This window comes from Poecilia mexicana, unplaced genomic scaffold (assembly GCF_051168715.1).
Source record: "Poecilia mexicana isolate PSO_F unplaced genomic scaffold, ASM5116871v1 scaffold_2, whole genome shotgun sequence".
NCBI classification, from domain to species: domain Eukaryota; kingdom Metazoa; phylum Chordata; class Actinopteri; order Cyprinodontiformes; family Poeciliidae; genus Poecilia; species Poecilia mexicana.
The window spans coordinates 52,778,300-52,798,053 of NW_028263371.1; the positions used below are offsets into that span (position 1 = coordinate 52,778,300).

Here is a 19,754-nt window from a genome sequence, read left to right on the forward strand (position 1 = left end):
GGATCAGCTGGTTTCTCTGCTGCCTTGCAGCAAGAAGGTTCTGGGTTTGAATCCCAGTCTGGGGTCTTTCTGCATGGAGTCTCCATGTTCTCCCTGTTCATGCCTGGTTTCTCTCTGGGTACTCCGACTTCCTCCCACAGTCCAGAAACATGACTGTTGGGTTAACTGGTCTCTGTTTGTCCCCCACAACTCTGTGGGGACAATTGGATAAATGATGGATGAATTAATCTCTTTGATTAATGTTTGTAGAATGTGAGTTAAAATGTGTGATAAGTTGTTTCCTGAGATTTTTCTATTAATATATTTTATTCACTTTCTAATTGTCAACAGATGATTACAGTCACTTCACTGTTCATGAAGTCCTGAAAGGAGGAGACATGAAGCTGCATGAGACCTTTGAAACAGAATGGGGAGGAAAAGATGTGGAAGGAAAATTCAAACAGTTCATTAGTTCAATCTTCTCTGATGAAATATGGGATGAATATGAACAAATCTTCCCCAATGAGGTTCAGAAGATGATGTATGATTTTATTCATCTCAAACATTTGGATGAAGATGTTCAGATCCGTTGCCCAGGTAACCTGGTCATGTTGGCTCAGAAACAGAAACAGATTGAAACGTTCTTTGATTCAGTGGAAGGAGCTTCCTGGGATGATGGATCTATCAGGATCTCCAGAGAGAAACTGAAAACTTTTTATGATGAGACTCTGCAGGAAATCACAGAGACACTCAGAGAAATATTACACAAAAATCTCAACATTGGGTTTATTGTGTTAGTGGGAGGATTGGCTGAGAGCCAGATTCTACGTCAGCACATCACTGATCAGTTTGGACGTCAGTATAAAGTCCTGTGTCCTCTTAGACCCCAGGAAGCGATTCTGAAAGGAGCCGTAGAGCTGGGGAGAAACCCAGAGATGGTGGAGCCTCAGAGGAAACGTCCAGCTTGGTTCAGATGTTGGTCATGAGATTTTTGTTCTTAATCAGACAATGTGTATAGTTTTCTTTTGTGTTTTTTTTTTGTTTGTTTGTGATTGAATAACTTTTTCCATGTTCCATTTTTTTCTGTTTTGTACCAGAAACCAATAAATCAGTTCTACAGACTTCAGTTTGTAAACTGAATTAAAAATAAAAGTTAATTTGATTTAACCTGGTTCTCCTTCCTCCCTTCTGTTTGTTCTGGGTCTGATTCTTTATTTTGAGTCATTTGATTTCTGATTGCAGGATTAATTTAGACCTGAAAGTTAAGCATCAAAATGTAGGTGTTAATATTTAAAAAAACCCTGTAAGTTTAATTGTTTTATTGTGATTTTTACACAATGAAAGCTTTAGAAAACTAATATTTGCTCTTAAGTTTTAGCTTCAATTAATTAATAAACCATCTGAAGAAGTTTCAGGTGGTTTATTACTTGAAGATTTATTAAAATTTCCAAGTAATATTTTTGAATAACTAGTTGGGTTTAATTATTGTGTAATGTTTGGTCATTAACATTATTTCAGATAAAATAGAGATAAAAATATATAAACCACAGATGAAAACATTGATTTATTTTTAATTCTTATTCCACTCAACATTTCCTGCAGGCAGCAGCTGCAGTAACACATTTACTCGCTAGATGGCGCACTGAAACCAGAAAAGATGGAGATGGTTTGGTTTAAGTTTCGCCACATTTAATGACGTCAGAGCCGCTAGAAGTTGAGTCTGAACAGAGACCTTCATCATGGTCTGAGCTCCTCCTCTTCCTCCTGTGACAGACAGAGGAGATCTGAGAGGAGCAGCAGGAGGAAGAGAGTGAGGAAGAGGAGGAGTCCTGCTGCTGAATGAACGGCTTGTTGGAGTGAAGAACAGGATCTGATCAGAGGACTGAAGTTCTCCTCCTGCTGCTGCTTCATCAGGTTCCTCTGCTGCTGCATCAGGTCAGACCTGCTCACTAACTTTCACCTTTAGCTGCTTTGACCTCCGACCTCTGAGGTGGGCGGAGTCAGAGCTGCTTCACCTTCATCTTTAATGTCTTCATATGTGAAAACAAGCTGCAGATTATCTCAGCTTCCAGGTCAAAGGTCAGTCTGATGGCCTTTCTGCTGCATGTTCTCCTGATGTTGGTGATGAAATGAAGAGTCTGTTTCAGTTTTCCTGTTTTCTTCTGGCTGCTGCAGAGAAATGGAGATGAAGGATCATCAGTCAGACTGAACTGCTGCAGCCTGTTCAGAGCTGAGATGAGATTCAGTCTCACATGATGGAGAATTATCACCTGGAGGCTCTTTAAATGTGTTTCATCACATTAATGTGTCTCATCTGGCTGTTTGTATCAGAATCTGAGCTGATGACCAGAACCAGATCAGAGCTGGTCACTGATCAGAGTGAGATCAGCAGCTGAAGCTGTTTACAGTCAGACATCATGTATCAACCAGCAGCTTCATCACCTGATGGTTTCCTCCTGATCTCAGACTCTGATCTGCTCTCTGGGAATCAAACGTGTCGTTTCTGTGTGAATCTCTGAGGCTGAATGTGGAACCAGAATCTGAGTCTCTCAGCTGTGAAGGATGTTTGTGAAACGGTCGACTGACAGGAAGGAATCTGCTCTGATTAAAACCTGCAGCATGATGGGAAGTTTTCAGGACAGAAAAGCTTCAGATGAACCTGAGGATGAACTCAGTGCAGCTGATGGAGGTTTAGATCTTTAGTCAAGTTGCTTCTCTTCGTCTGAACCATCAGTGTTTATCTCAGTCTGATCTCTGATTGGCTCTTTGGTCTAATTGGAAATGAGGAAGAAGTGATGAAAAAATGAAACTGATAGATAAACTCTGTTTCTAGCATTTTTAAAAATCAGAGTAGCTTAAAATATATATTTGAAATTTCCCCAAACTAAAACCACAAAGCAAATACATCTTTGTTCTTTAATATATTTTTTCCACTTGGTGAAGGAACAAATCTTTGGTCCCTAAACTGGGAATCAAAACATTTAGTGAGTCGTCCCTCAGCTGTGGAACAGCTTTTAAATATTAAAAGCTTTCATCTCTGATATCCAAAAATGTTATTATGGTTTAGTTAAGATGTATTTCCATCATCATTACCTTATATTATGAAGATACAAATATATTGTAATGAAGCCCTAGGCGGAAATTCAACCTGTAAGGCTGTTCCGGCATCTGTGGACGAAGCGACCACAGATCCACCCGCTTCAGTTGTGCTTCAACCCTCCTCCTCCCCGTTTCCACCACCTGCCTCCCAGACGCCTCCAGGTCCCCTCAAGACTCCTCTCCAAGCTCCGCTCCACCACCAGTGACTGGGCCCGGGGGAAAACCTACCAGAGCTTCGTTCGAGCCGATCATTCAAGCTCACTGCGATTCTCAGCACGCATGTCTTCCGAGCGCCAAATTCTCAGTTCAATTAAAATCGTCTAACTGCTGTTTCTCTCTGTGTGAGTCTCTACAGATTGAATTTCCCAATATGGTCACAAATTGTCACACTTGCACTTTTCCCACACGTTGATACAGTTGTACCACATTTTAACAACTAAACAATTAGTTCATACTGAATCAATTGAAACTCTCTTGAAGTCTTGCTTCATGTTTAGTGTTTGCATGACTTACAGACTTTTTGTTCAGGAACTTCTTCACCTGATATTGACCCTAAATCCCTTTTAAACCAGAAGTTTTGTTTGGTCTTGTGAGCGAAAATTATTTTCCTATCAAATGATTTAATCTTCAGATAAAAATGTTTTGCTGCCCAGAGTTCATGGATTAGATCAGGTTTCTCCAGTTAGCTGAGATTGAAGATGCTCTCTGTGTATTAATAATAACTCCTGTATCCAGAATATAAGATTTTAATCTGTTTTTCACATAATACATGATTTCAAATGGATTTTTCATGGTGAAACTGATCCTTGTGTTAAATATTGTCTCTTATTGATGTTTTTATTTTTTCGTTACTTTGAGTTAAAATCACAGTAAAAACAAACTGGATTTTTATGAAGTCTGGATTACATAATAATGTGGTAAAATCTTGTCTGATCACACAATGATATTATTTTCCTATCAGATTATGGCCTCATTAATATCTGTTCAGAGATGTTCCTCAGGAATCAAAAACAGGATCTGTTGTTCTGTAATTTTAGTACCATCTTTCACCACCAGAGGGAGCTGTCGAAAAGGAAATAAGCTGTTCAGGCAACTTGTCAAGATGGCGAACAGGTAAACATACATTATTTATTTACTGATGTAACTTCTATGTTCATTGTACAAATAATTGTGCATTTGATTTATATATCAAATACACAGATAGAGCTCTAGTTAAGCTCAATCTGTGTTAATTATTCTCCTTTCCTCTGCAGCTGCTCAGCATTATTCTCTGATTAAGCTCATCTGGTCATCTTCCACCTTTTCACCACTATATAAAGTCCTTGATTTTTGTTCTTCTGAATTAGTTCCTGATGTGAAATAACACCATCATTTTCTTCTCTGACCCAGTGTTACGGCCTGTGGAGATTCTGTCTGAGAGGGACCACGGCTGACACGGCGAACAGAGAGGAGAACCGTCTGCACTGTGAGCAGCTCCAGAACTCCTGATGGGTCTCCTTCAGGAAGAACCAGAGAGATGGCCGACCTCCACAGAGAAGAGTTCACCCAAACATCAGAGGAAAAATGAATGCTGGTGCTCAAACAGAGCAGCCTCTTTTCTTAAACCCAACACACACAGGGCGTTGTGGCCCTGATTAAAAACCTGCTAACTTCAATGTAACTGAAACTCAGAACATCCAGAAATGTGATGAACTTCAGACACAGAGTGAAAATAACACAATGAGAAGAAAACATTGGTCTATATCACTAAGTTATACAGGACATTAACATTTTACATTTTAAAGTGTTTGTTCCAGAGCAACAAACGATAGCATTAGCTCGTCCATTTTCCAGATATTTATTGAGGCCAGGTGTGACAGAAGGAAACACCTGAAACATGCAGGGCAGACCGACCTGAGGACTGACTGGCTAAACTATTTCACTGACACTTCAGATTGCAGATTTCCAATTGAAGGCATCCGTAAGTGAACACAATCATTATTTAATAAACCAAGCTGTGTAAAATAACTGTTATGGTTACTATTAATAACCCAATATGTCATGTTTGTTCATTTCTAGTACATACAAGGTACTCCACTCACTGTTTAGCTTCATGTTGAAGAATCTTCAGTGTAATGAAACCAAAAAAATAAAACGGGTCCAAAACTTTCAATCTGTGTTCTATTTTTGTAGCTTTGTTGTATTAAGATTACTTTGTTTGTTTTAAGCCACAAACGAACGATCCATTTTATTGTCTCTGGGATGTGAAAACATGAGATTTGATTACATTAGAACTACACAGATTAGAAGGAACACAGATTTCATAAGAAACATTTTGTTTATTCAAAACTGTAAAATACAGACGGTTCTTGCATATCAATGCTATAAGAACAGCCACATTTTTTAAAATGAATGTGTCACCAGTGCATGTGGCCGGGTGTTCCTGCTCCAGAAAGGTGAAGGTCTCTGGTCATCCTGAAGCTGTGAGATCACTGGAAACACTGAGACCAGAGGCCTGCAGGATGGTCTGCTGTGACAGCTTAGCATCTGAAAACATACATGATGGAAACATTAATGAATGTGCTGCACCAACAAGCTGTACTTTTAACCTGATGGTGATCACCTGTGTCAGTCAGTTATGGTAGATCTGAACTTTGGTTTGATGAACTCAATATGAGAAACTTCAGACTGACAGGAGTTAGGTTAAAGCCACATCTTGTGAAGTTGGTATATTTTTCCTCCAACAGGATCCAGAGAAATCGCAACAACCAGAAGTGGGACTAGAATTTATTTCAATGTCATTTGTGAAAGTCAGCTTCTCATTTTCAACAGTGGAGCTTTAAAAGTTGAAAAAGGTTATTTTGGAGAGTTTTAACGCATCGAAAAGCCTCTTAGACTCAAAGCAAGATGCCAGAGCGCACAAAACTTAAAAAAAAATTAATTTCACATAATTATTGTGGTATAAGCCATTTGTTTGTTACTTAATGAAACAGTCACAAAGGAACGAGGTAGTTAGTCCAAGTTTGTCGTTTATTGAACGTTCATAAACTACAGCGGCTGTGATGCAGCCCAGCAAAGGTAAACAAAAGTAAAATAACAGCAATGACTCTAAACCTCTCCTGACTTTTTACTGTATAATCAACCTGTTGCCGTGGCAACCGCCTGAGTCCCACAAACCCAGCAGAGATGAGCTAAAAACACAACGGATTCAGTCCGTTAAGATTTTAGGTTTTCAGGCTTCATATTTATTTCTCCTTAAAAAGCCTCTCCTCTCATGAACACAGCGGTGGCTGATTAGCCAATTTAAACTTATGCTCTGCTCATCAGGGTCTTTGAGTCCCTTTTTACTTTTGTAATGATACCGAAATGCACAGAAAGGCGTAACACCTTTTAAACAATAACTACTGAGATTATTAATTTTGTTGGGCCATTAATTTGAACACGTTTTGTTGATTTTATCCTTAATAAGATGTATTGGACGTGCTGATCTCAACATCCTGGCTGCGGTCAGTTTGTCACCTAGTGCCGAGATCAACTCAAAACCTTCCGCCATCGTAATTGAGCACCTATTGATTAAATATGACTGTAGTTGGACAACAACCATCAGCATTAGCTTACCGTGCAACGTCTGGGCAACCGGAGGATCCTGGACGGACAGCAGCGGTCCACCATGTCTGAAAGATGGCCTCCGATGCAGATCTCCAAGGCTTGGCACTCTCACTCTCTCAGCTCGATGCTCCATAGAGCTGCCTCTGGATATTGTACTTCACTTACGATGTACAGTCAAGTCTGCTCCTTATAGTTGAATCACAGCTGGTAGCTACGAAGGCGTCCCCAACCTTCAATCGTAAGCCAACTTCAGCGGCCGCTTCGTCCAAACTATAAAAACCCCCGACGGTGAAGCTCTGAGCCATGAGAGCCGCCAGCTGAAACACGTTCTGTCTGAGCGGCCACACCAAAAATAAAGTCAGGAGTAATAACACTATTTTCTAATGAAGTTAATGAGCTTCAGCTTATTGATAACCCGGTAGTAGGTCGCCATCTTTCTTGAAGCAAAGTACAGGTGACGCTAACCAACCAATTGGGGAAGATTTTTTTTTTTTTAGTTTTTTTTTTGTTTTAGTTTAGTTTATTTCAGACAAACCTTTCACCGACAGTGTAAACAACACCAAAAAAATAAAAAAATAAAAACACATCACATCAGTGATTATGAGTCTGAAAAGGAGTATGATGAAGTATAACTTATGTAATCATACCCCTTTTCCAGCTGTAATTTATCACAGTATTTTCAATATCCAGTATCCTTTCTGACAAAGGAAATAATAAGTGTAATAAAATTTCCTCAGCTAGATGAAAATAGTGCACACACACACATACACATCTGTACACATACATATATACATATTTACATATACAAACATATATACATACATACACCCTGTCGAGAAAAGTCGAGCTCATCCCACTTCCCCATGCTGGAGATTTTAGTTTAATAATAACAATAAATAAAGTTATCTTTAAAACTGATTACACAGGTGACATCAAGACCCAACAGTAGAGTCAGATGGTAATAAAATTAATCTGGTTGTGTGTGTTGTTATTGTGTCCTGCTTTAATTCTACTTTTTTCTATTTAATCATAAAAAATCATAGTCAGACCGAAGGAGAGTTATGCAACAGGAAAAGCAGGTTTCCTGGAGAAAGAGGAAGTTTCCAGCCTGCAGTGAATAAAAATAGTTCAAACTGCTCATTTTGGGCATTAAAGGTTTAAGGAATAAATTCTAGACGTTTTGAGAAATTGAATAAAACCCAGAGTAAAATACTTAAATTAATAATGATAACTTATGATTAAGCCGATAATTAATATTGGTTTAACCGGTGGTTGATGTTGGTTTGATTATAAGAATATTTACACTTAGTCTTATACTTAAAGGTGAAACAAGTAACTGTAACATGGTGTCAAATAATTAGAATGATGAATTATTATTGGTTTCTTTTCAGAAATGTCTGTAAGAACTCACATTATGATTATAAGAGTAACTAATAAGTAATGATTATTATAATATTATAAGTGAATGCTAAACCAGATAAACTAAGGGGTTATGAATGTGATTTTGACATTGAACTGGAAATGGTGTAAAGTGTGTAACTGTAACTAAAGGTCACTGATGTTGTGTTGGAGGTAGATGGTAGGTGAAGGGTCAGGGGAAAGAAGAACTGATGGGAGAGCGGAGGTGACCAACGCCTTATTGCTAAACTTAAAACTTACCTAAGAAAAGGTTAGACACAAGAGAGCTGTTGAGCAACTCGGGGACATTAGAACAGACATCAGGTCATGTCCAAAGATGGTGATGGATATGAGATTATCGGTCCAAGCAGTCAGCCAATGAAACAGGCACAGCAACAAAGCTAGCCAATGCAAATGCACCAAAAGGGTGGATAAACCCTTTATAAGGTGAGTGCAAAAGAGGAATCTTTGGTTGGATCCTTCAGGCAGCTTCGAGCCAAGATCGAGATGGACAAAGAACTCTGCAGCTGAAGAAGAGCCGGAGCCACAGAGCCGAAGACTGTTCTGCACATGGGGACCAACCCGTTAGCCCCGCAACATGTGGCTTCAAATTGCACTTTTCTCAGCTGGGTTCGAGACCCCAAAGACAAAGCCAAAGACAAATACCAAGGCAAAGATGAAGATAAAGACAAAGACAAAGAACAAAGGCAAAGAGGAAGAACTGGTGTGTTCCTTCCATGAGACCAGCCCTTCTACATCTCGAGAGACCAGAAAGATCGTGAGACGAGGAGAAAGGAGCTACAGAGCTGCAAGACAAGAAGGAGAGGGCCGCTACGAGCATGAGGAAGTCACCCTGAGGCCCGAGACCTGCCGCTCTGACTCAGTACTCTTCCTGTACTGGGAGCCTCCTGCTGCTGCAACACCTTTTTCATCATCAGGCCAGTTCTGGGGTTCAAAATGCCAAACACCGTCCGTCTCTTTCAAAGTTTATCTTTTTTAGTTCACAGTGTCAGCATTAGGGAAAGATAGGCTAGATTATTGATTTTACTTATTTGATTATTTCTGCTACTGATTTAAGCTGTACTGACCCTTGCAAAATTGCCTTACTAATAAAATAATTAGCATTAAGAAAATCTAAAAGATGTTGTGGACATTCAGTTAATGAGTCACATTAAAGTTCTTTGATGGTTGTAAAATAGCTATGAAGTTTGATTCTGGGAGGAGAAAGTGGAAAATGTTTTATAGGTTGCTTTTAGCCAAAACTAAAACAACACCCTTGGGACTCGCCCGAGTCACTAAAACCAACCTGGTTCAATAACAAGTGCAAGTTGTAATAAGAGAAAGAGCGACCGTTAACAGGTGTGCTCTGTGAAACTAGCTGATTCCGGGCTACTCTATCTGGCTAATTCACAGGGTGAAAAAGGGTGGGACATCTGGATGGAGGTCGTTAGAAACCAGGCTAGTCTTTCTCGCACCCAGCTTAAACAGAGTTTACTTCAGTTCTGGGTAGGGTAAATCTCGGCAGATTTAGGAAACTCAATTCACCCGTTAGACGGAGAGCTGGGAGCAACATCTCCCTCCTCTCAGAAGAGGAAGTAGAGAGAGAGAAGGGGGGGGGAGGTGTTGTGCAACAACAAGGTGGCGCCCAACGTGGGGCCACGCCCCTTGAGAAGAGGTGGGGCACCGCCCCTTGAGAAGAGGTGGGCCCATTTCAAATGAGTAGGAAGGACCTACGTTAACCAAGTCAGTAAAAACAGAGAGGCGAGTATCTGAATAGCTCACTTGGAGGCTAGCTCTTAAGGAATAGAGTTAGTGGTGACTGATCCGGCTGTCAGTCACAACCCTCGCAGTAACTGTATGGCATGCAGGTGAGGGAGAGCTTCTGCTGAGGATAGATTCGAATATCCGGACGAGAAGCCAGTAGCCAATAGCCTAAACCCATCCCTGCTTGAAGGCTAAAGAGAGGCTTTGGGGGAAAGGCGACTCGAAGACAAAGACAATCATGGATGAAGGAAAAGAAGAAGAAGATCAAAACTCCAGCAAACGTCAAAAGCAGAGCAGGAGAGAAGATGAAGATCCGATCCCTGTCTAGATCCCTGTTCCAGTCAGCCCCAGTGAGAGTGATTCTGTATGGAGAGGGATTTGAGACATGGACTCGAGTGAATCAAAGGAAGGTTGTCTTTGTTGGAATCGAGAAGTGGGACAGTTCTCCCAGAGGAAGGGAGGTCCCAGAAGAGTACGGGGACGAGGTCGTGCGGAGCGTGCATGGGGCCCTAGGACATATACACTCCCATCTGCTTATAGACAAAATACACAGCTATTTACATACTTTTATATATTTACCCACACCTGCGCCGACATGCCACCTACTTGATGACATCATACTTAAAGTTTTAATTCCCAACCAGGATTATCCCCCTTGTTCTTCCTTATAACTTTGAATAATAGCTGTCTTGAGACCTTTCTTAAAATGTCTCATACTTGGACTTTGCTTCAGCTCTTTAGAGTTTATTCCAGATCCTCACACCAACACCAGAAATGCACAATGTTTTCATTGTTGTACGAGCCTTCAAAGTTCTGAAGTTAAGGTTTTCCCTATAGTCATATCCCCCCACTCTATCGGAAAATAATTGTTGAATCTTTTCTGGCAATATTTTGTTTCTGACTTTAAACATGATCTGTGCAGTTTGAAACTCTACTAAATCAGTAAATTTCAATAAATAAGAATCTATAAATAGATTGTGGGTATGACAGTAAAAATCAACCTTATGAACTAAACGAATGGCTCTTTTTTGTAATGTGCATAATGGTTGTAGTAACGTTCTGTAAGTGTTGCCCCAAATTTCCACACAGTAACTTAGGTAAGGTAAAATAAGTGAGCAGTACAGAATGTATAGGGCAGAGGAGTTTAAATATTTTCTAGCATTAGCAAGAACTGCAATACTTCTTACCATTTTAGATTGGACATATCTTATATGAGGTTTCCAACAGATCTTGTTTTGAATCAGTACTCCCAAAAACCTAATTTCAGTCAGTCTTTCCACAGTCATATTATCAATTTGTATTATTAAGTCACTCTTCTCTTTACACTTACCGAACAACATAAACTTTGTTTTATCTAAATTTAGTGACAATTTGTTAATATTAAACCACTCCTTCAGTTTACATAAGTCTTGATTCATTTCAAGCAACAGCTTTCGTAAATCTTCACCCGTGCCAAAAATGGTTGTATCATCAGCAAATAGTACAAAGTTAAGTCTCTTAAGATACCTTACATGTCATTTATATACAAAATAAACAATTTTGGCCCCAATACCGAGCCCTGGGGGACACCACAAACAATATCCAAGCATGAGGATTGGAAATCACCCAACTGCACAAATTGTTGCCTATTGCTGAGATAATTTTTCATCCAATGCAACACTACTCCTCTTAGACCATAACACTCAAGTTTTCTGAGTAGTACATCATGATCAATTGTGTCAAATGCTTTTTTCAAATCAATGAATACCCCAACAGCATGTTTCTTTTTATCTAAAGCACTGGTCACCTCTTCCATTAAATGCAGAACTGCCATTGCTGTGGATCTTTGTGACCTAAATCCATACTGACTGTCCGTCAGTAGATGATGTTTACTAAGAAAACTTTCTAGTCTGACAACAAATATTTTTTCCACAATTTTAGAAAATTGTGGAAGTAATGAAACAGGCCTATAATTTGTGAAGTCATGTCTATTCCCCGATTTATATAGTGGGATAACTTTTGCAATTTTCATTTTTTTTGGAAATATTCCTGTTTGAAAAGACAGATTACAGATATATGTTAGCGGTTTAATAATTTCCACAATCACCTTCTTAATTATTATCATGTCGATGCCGTCATAATCAGTTGACCTTTTATTTTCACATTTATTTACTATATCTATAATTTCGTTTTCCTCCACAGCTGTAAGAAACATGGAATCTGGATTTCTAACTAATGCGTCATTTAGTGTTTCATGTCCTGTGGGCTGTGGTATTTCCTCAGCCAATTTTGGGCCCACACTCACAAAATATTTGTTAAAATTATGAACCATCTCTTCCATATTATTTAAATGTTTATCTTCATTGTTTGTGAAGTTTTGTGGATAACTAACATGTTTGAATTTTTTTCTAATAACATTGTTTAAAATATTCCAAATACCTTTAATATTATTTTTATTTCTGTCCAACTGTTTACTATAGTAATCTTGTTTTGCTTTTCTTAAAACAGCAGTCAGTTTGTTCTTGTATTTCTTTCATTTATTTTCTGCCACTGATCTATGCCTTATAAAATCTCTATATAGCTTATTCTTTTTTTTACAGGCATTTTGCAAACCCTTTGTGATCCATGGATGATCAGAATATTTGTTTTCAGAAGTAAACTCTACAATTGGACAATTTTTGTCATATAATAATTTGAAAATATTCAGAAAATTATCATATGCTTTATCCACGTCATTTTCTTTTAGTACTGACTCCCAAGTTTGTTTAGATAAATCATCTTTAAATGCATTTATAGATTTTTCCGTCCTTAATCTTTTATTAATTGGATTATTTTTAGTCTTTACTTTCTTGTGGCAGATATCACAAACAACAAAAACAGGTAAATGATCACTGATGTCATGAACTAACAATCCACTTATGGTGTTGTCTATTAAATTTGTAAATATGTTATCTATTAATGTAGCTGTATTAGCTGTGATTCTGCTAGGTCTCGTAATTTGAGGGAAAAGACTCAGACTACATGTGGTATTAATAAACTCTTCAGTCAATTTGTGGTTGTTGACATTTAGCAGATCAATATTAAAGTCCCCACAAATAAAATAGTTCTTTGAATTTATAGCTGTATATGTTTTCTCAAACCATTCTATGAAAAGGTTCATGTTAGAACCAGGAGCCCTATATATACAGCTAACAATTATATTTTTATTTTTTTCCATATATATTTCAACTGTTAAATATTCAAAATGATCTTTAACCACATTAGTCATGTTTTCAATTAATTTATATCTGAAATTGTTGTCCACATATACAGCAACTCCTCCACCAATCTTTCCTTCTCTATTAATAACTAAATTCATAACCCTCTAATTCAAAATCGGCTCCCTTATTCGAAGTAAGCCAGGTTTCTGAGATAGTAATGACACTAAAAGGCTGTTTAAATTGATTTAAACAATCCTTGATGTGGTTAAAGTTCGCATATAAACTTCTACTGTTGAAGTGTATTATGGAGAATTTATTGTCTGTATTAACTGTAATATTATATTGTTGAGTCGAGTAGTAGCAACAGTTATTCCCATTATTATAGAAAAAGTTGTTTTCTGGGTCCAAGTCCTTTTCCTTATCCTGACTTTTATATTCAGTGTAGTCAAAAGTTTTCAGTTCAGGGTAATCTGCTTTAGTTCGAGGTGTAAATGTTGTATCCATAGCCGATGAGGACAACATGTTGTTTAACTGAGACATGGTGATTGAGTGTCATATACAATCATCTAAGATCCCAGATATAACATAAAACATTCAATTGTACTTATCCAGGTCAGCGATGTCCCGAACAACCAGAACCTTTGCCTCCTCTGGAGTTCCATTAAGTTTAACGAAAACCTTACAATTTGTTGTCCATGTTGATTGAATCTTTCCTTGTTTTCTCAGAAACCGAGCCTTTCTGGCGATATCAGCATTCTTCTTGGTCAAGTGCTCATTAATAAATACGTCAGATCCTTTCAGCAATCTGCCTTGTTTTAACAGAGCAAACTTGTATTTCCTCTTTGTGAATCTCATGATAATGGCAGGTTTATCATCTTTTCCTCTTCTCGGAAGCGGGTGGCATGCTTCCACAGTGTCACAGTCCACCTCTATCCCCTTGGTCCGGAGGAAAGAAGTCACCTGTTTCTCTGTGGAGTCAAGCACTTCGACCGATGGGTCACCAACAGTACTAGTTGCAGCCACAGCGCTGGCATACGAACTGGGCTTAACTCTAAGTCCCGTGATGATCACATCATTTATCTTACTGTACTGTTCCAATTCGGCCACTCGGTTCTCCAATGCAGCGATTCGTTTATCCTTTTCCTCATTAGAAAGTCTCAACGACTTCACTTCTTTCACTAAGTCCAACATGTTGTTTTGGTGCAGCCGTATAGCTGTCACTTCCTCCGAGAGAAAATCCAAGGATTTCTTGATATCATCCAGATCCTCTGAAGCTGGAGTCTTTCTGGGTCCCATTTTCTTTCAATTTCACTTTTTTTTTATTTTTACTTATTTCTTCTCCAATGAAAATTCCTCGCCACTGCTTACGAGTTACCTTCCAGATTTCCACTGCCTACCGGCTTCCAGTTAGCTTCCAGTTAGCTCCCACCGCTTACAGGCTAGCTTCGGTTAGCTTCGGATCGCTGTACTTTTAACGAAAACGCTCCGTGAAGCATTTCTCCTCACCGATCACGCTGAGCAGTTAAACGGCTCTCTCCGCATCATGCAGGTCCTCATTCGCCGTCTTGTCGATGTTGATGATATGTTTTCTTTCCGTTGTTTTCGGTGACGGACAGCTGGGCCTCGCGGCGTCCACGCTAGACTGGATCACTGGATGATTAATTTTCTTCCAACATGAGGTGTTTTCGCCACACAGTAAAAACAAAACGATAAACCAGTCGTCTGTTCTTCTTCTTCTCACCACTGACGGTCTTCGTGTCTCCAGAGGAATCTCAGTGTTGGCAGGTGTTACGTCACTGAGTGAACGGTAACAAAACGGCTAAACACAAACACACTGCACCTCGTCGTCCCTGTGGTCCTTTTCAGATGTAGCCTGATGACGTGCCTCTCCTCATTTGCATTTATTTTTTCCTAAGTTTTGCGGGGAAGTAGAATGTGATAAATAAGAAAATAAGGAAATACTAAATGAATAAGGGGAATTGGAAAATGGGAAAATAAAAATTTTTTCAAACAAATGTTAAATGAAAAATAGATAAAAGAAAATGGGTAAATAAAAAAAGGGATATATGAGAAATTGATTAATGAAACTGGGAAATAGAAAATCGGGTTAATGGAAAAAGGAAATAGAAAAATGGTTAAATTAATGAAAAATGGGTAAATAGATAAAGGGATAAATGACAAATAGATAAATGAAAAAGAGAAATTGGGAAATTGATAATACGAAAAATAAATAAATTAAAAATTGGTTTAATGAAAAAGCTAAATTATTTATTTAACACATTTTTTATTTATTTCACTCATTTTCTTCATTTTTTGATTTATTTTACTCATTTTTTATTTATTTCACCCATTTATTTATTTATTTAATTTTGGCTGAAATGGCTCTCCATATTCACTTGGCTCTCTTCAAAACTGAACTTTGGTCCTGGTAAAACTTTGTAAACCGCAGCTGTTGTTTGTTATGTTGAGAGTTGGATCAAATGCAAACAGGAACACAAAGAATATTTAATGAAAAACTGAAAACTTAAAGAACACAAGGAGAAAAGGACATGGAGCTCAGGCAGAGTAATAAGAGGAATCAGACAAAAACAATAAGAACCAGATAGTTTATGTAATGGGTTGAGAAATAATAACATTAAATGCAGGTGATTTAATCAGGGGATTATGAAGAGCTTTGAAAGAAACCAAACAAGCAGGGAAGATGAATAATTAAACCAAGTGAAGCCATAAACTAAACCAAGAGAAAATTAACACTGATCTACAGAAACTAAATCTAAATACACAAAGACCAAAAGACAAGAATAAACTAAGAAACTAACCACAAAGGAATTAACTAATATGGAAAAACCTTATTGACAATAATGAACACAAATAACTGTAGACAGCAAGAACATAGAAGCATAATTAAATAACTAAATCATCAAAACCCAAATAAAAATCCAAACCTGAACACCCAACCAATCAAATAGAAACTCCCAATAATCAACACCTTCAAGAGCTTAAAGAGACATACCCCTTCATTATTCTGGGAAGAGAATAAACATTAACTAGACCAACTAAATAGGAAACATTTTCTTTTCACAAAAGTTAGAAAACTGAACATTTTGTTTTTTATTAAAGCAAAAGAATGAGACGATTTCAGCTCTACTGTATTTTGTTTTGTTTTACTTTGTTTTATTTGAAATTTCTAAAATGTCTAATTTGTAACTTTTTCTCAGGTGAAATAGAAAGTGAAATTGTTTTCATACTTATACAACATTTTATGACTGACATTTTATTACCTGGCCTTTGATCTGTTGCAGAGTAAAACTTTAGATTTCTGTTTGTTCTCTCTGTGAAGTCGTGTCAGTGAGTTTCAGGGATATGGCAGATTTGGACATGTAGGAAAATGGAGCTGTTTGTCGTGTTTCTGTTCCTTCTTTATGGTAAGATCTTTGTCGTCTTTCCAAGGTGAAATTTATGAAGCTGATCTTCATTTATTTCCCTTCTTCGCAGTCAGTAAAGTCATTACTTGCTGCCTTTCTCTGCTCCACTTAAAAAATGTAGAATCTGTTTTCAGCCAGACAAATCGATGTCAAGAGATCAGGCCTCATTGTGAACAATAAATCTACATTTTGATGCACAGTTACATTAGCATCTCAAACTTGCACTTTAAACTATTTTACATCCACATCAACACAGTTGTGATATAACAGCTTAGTTGTACAATAGAAAGTTCACTATTTCTTTCTTTTGATTTTCATTTCCAGAAACTCACCTGAGGGTAAAATGTGTTTTACAGAACCGTAATGAAGGAGATTCATCAAACTGCCTTATAAATTTAATCATGTTTTTCTATAGACAACATTCACCCTGGAGGACTTTTGAAAACACCTTCAGTTTCCAGAGTCTGCAGCCAAATTGTCTAACATGCAGTGGATTTAATGTTATTTAGTGTCTAACAATTATTCTGATAGTTTTTCTGTTATGATCTGCTGGTGTTGGTTTTTTTCTGTTGTGATCATTTGTGGTCTACAAGGTTTTGTAGTTTATTTCTCTTGTGTCATTTAATTTTATTTTTCTTCCCTTCTCTGGATATTGATTCAGACTTGTCTTGTTTTTGCTTTGCCATCATTATGAGTTTTTTCTTTTGTTTTATTCCTTTTTGATTACATTTCTCTGCTTTTGGTCCTACTACAAACTTTCTTAATATTCATCTGTTCTGTTAAAAGTGTGAATCTCTGTTTTATTTCAGTTTGAAATAAATCATCCTGTAATGAGCAGACAGACAAATTTCTATAATTACCACCTGCACCATTACCAATTAGTTACATATATTTAACCAGTTTGTTGGTAGACTATCTGCTTATTTTTGGCTGTACATTATGTGATTCCATTGTGGACAATAACTCAGCAGTAACTTCAGACCAAATCTTCTCAAAGGATCAAGAGAAATGTTTTGTAATTTTTTTGCCCCCTTAATCTGACATGTAGAAAAGGTTCCCATGACATCAACAGAGTTTCTTTCCTGAAACTCTCCTTCTGGAACCAGAGTAACTTTATCAACTCAATCCTTTTTTTTCTTTGGTTATTAAAGTTTTTATTGTTTCAAAACACATACATATAAATACATAATCCCTCTCAACCCTCCTCACATCCTCACAAAACAAAAACCACAAACAAAGCAAGACAACCAGGTCAGCACATGTCAAATCAATGAAAGTTTCACAGATTAAATATCCTCAATGTTGGCAGAAACAACCACATTAAACAGAAGTAGTCACTCGTCTGTATTTTCCAAAGCAGCAGTTCATCAAAGGAGTTTATTTGTCTCAGTATTGCAGGAGAGGAAACAGTTCCAGGATTTACTGAAGTTTTCTGTCATTATTTATCTTGACCAGCATTTCTTCATATATTTCCACTATTTCCAACATTAAATCCAACCAGCTTTTAACATTCGGAACAGTTGAAGATGCCAAGGTCTGAGGATTATTCTGGCAGCCGTGATCGTCCCACCTAAACCACAGTGTTTTGTTTTTTTTAATATATTGATATATTATGATCTTTAGGTCATAATAATCAAACTTACAGAAGGTCTGAAATATTTCATTCTATTTAATGAATCTATATTAGTGTCACTTTCTGAAACAAGAGACAAAATGTTATTTTTTCAATAAATTTTAATTTTTTGAGATGCACCTGAATATAGTGTCACATTCGAGGTTAAATATATAGAATAAATACTTTTAAAAAATTATTCATTAGAGTTAATATGTTCACTTTTCCCTCATGTCTTGAAGAACAGAACAGTTGTGCTGGCATCTCCCCTGCACCCTCCAACCACTGAGTTAAAAACAGGATCAACTTATTTCTGCAGTGAGTCTTTAAATATCAGAGAAAAGTTAAAAGTTAACTGTTTCTTCATCAGAGCTGATTTTTCAGAGCCTCAATCATCTGTAAAACTGCTTCTGATTAACAATAATTACCTGAACTCCTCTGCTGATGCAGAGTCTGTATTTTCTACAGCCAGGCATCACAGCAACAAAATCACCCAGTTAACAAAATTATCATTTTTTCTCTTGAGTTTAAACAAATCTTAGTCTAGAAACGTTATTTCCTGTTTGATCACATCTAATAAATACTTTTTCAAGGCGGTTTCAGGAAGATCCTGTAGAGTTGATCTCAGGTCAGGGTTTGGTGTGTGTGTGTGTGTGTGTGTGTGTGTGTGTGTGTGTGTGTGTGTGTGTGTGTGTGTGTGTGTGTGTGTGTGTGTGTGTGTGTGTGGGTGTGTTGGACCTGCTGATCCGGTTTCTGACATTTTTTTTTATTTTCATTTCCAGAGAACTTATTATGAATCAAACCAGAAACTCACCTGAGGGCAAAAATGTGTTTTATAGAAACGAGAGTCATCAAACTGATCTTTGTCTCCTAAACTTCAACTGATTTATCTGTTAACATGATATTATTTTATATTCAGTGGATTTAAGTGTCCAATAAATATTCTATTTACTTGTTTCTATGCTGATAATTTATGGTTTGTTCCTTATTGTTTGTCTTTAAGGTCTTACTTTATAGTTTAATTTACTTTGTTTTACTTATTTCTTGTCTTCTGTAGATTCTGGTTAGACTCTCTTTAGTTTTTCTCTCAGTATTTAAGCTCCTTGGTCTCCGTTGTTCAGTTCTGGTTTCTTCCATCCTGATCGTCTCAGCTCCATGTCCTGTTCTTATGTCACCATTATAAGTTTCTTTGTTTTCATTATTATTACCTTTCAATTACATCTGGTTCTCCTACAAGCCTCCCCTTATTACATATTTATTTTGTTTTCTGTTAAAAGAGTGGATCATAATTATTTTTTTGTTTAAAATACAATCATCCTGTATTTAGGCAGGTAAACTACTACTGTCAGATGGATTATTATAATATAATTAAAACTTTGGTATATGTGCTAAATGAGATTCCACTCTAGACTACAGCAGTGACTTGAGGTCAAACCATGCCAGAACTGTTTTTACAAATATCTTCATCCATCAGCCCACATAGGAAGAAGCTGGAAGCAAAATGCACCTAAAAAAATTCACTTTAGTTCAGTTCAAATCAGTAAATCAATGGAGCACCAACATCTGTGTTGCCATAGATTTTCACTAGTTGATCTCACCATCATTTAATCTGTAATTCTTGTCCAGACTTGGTTTGTTTACGTACCAGCTGATCTGATCCAACCCGGAACAATGAAAACTGGTTTTACTGGTAGATCTTAGATCAACAGC

The 19,754-nt window shown here is 37.4% G+C and overlaps 2 protein-coding genes across 2 annotated transcripts in view; one reads left to right on the top strand and one right to left on the bottom strand.

Annotated features, from left to right (window-relative positions):
- Positions 1-1,146, top strand: part of LOC106908850 (heat shock 70 kDa protein 12A-like) — a 43,366-nt gene extending 42,220 nt beyond the window's left edge. Inside the window, exon 11 of the mRNA XM_088002874.1 lies at positions 331-1,146. Within this exon, the coding sequence (XP_087859000.1) occupies positions 331-965 (635 nt within the window). The 3' untranslated portion in view covers positions 966-1,146. The remainder of the gene's footprint in view (positions 1-330) is intronic.
- Positions 1,147-13,518: 12,372 nt separating this feature from the next.
- LOC148160934 (uncharacterized) lies at positions 13,519-14,768 on the bottom strand. Its single transcript, XM_088002831.1, has one exon. It carries the CDS (start codon positions 14,301-14,303, stop codon positions 13,602-13,604), a length of 702 nt encoding a protein of 233 aa, XP_087858957.1. The 5' UTR covers positions 14,304-14,768; the 3' UTR covers positions 13,519-13,601.
- Between the last annotated feature and the right edge of the window lie 4,986 nt (positions 14,769-19,754).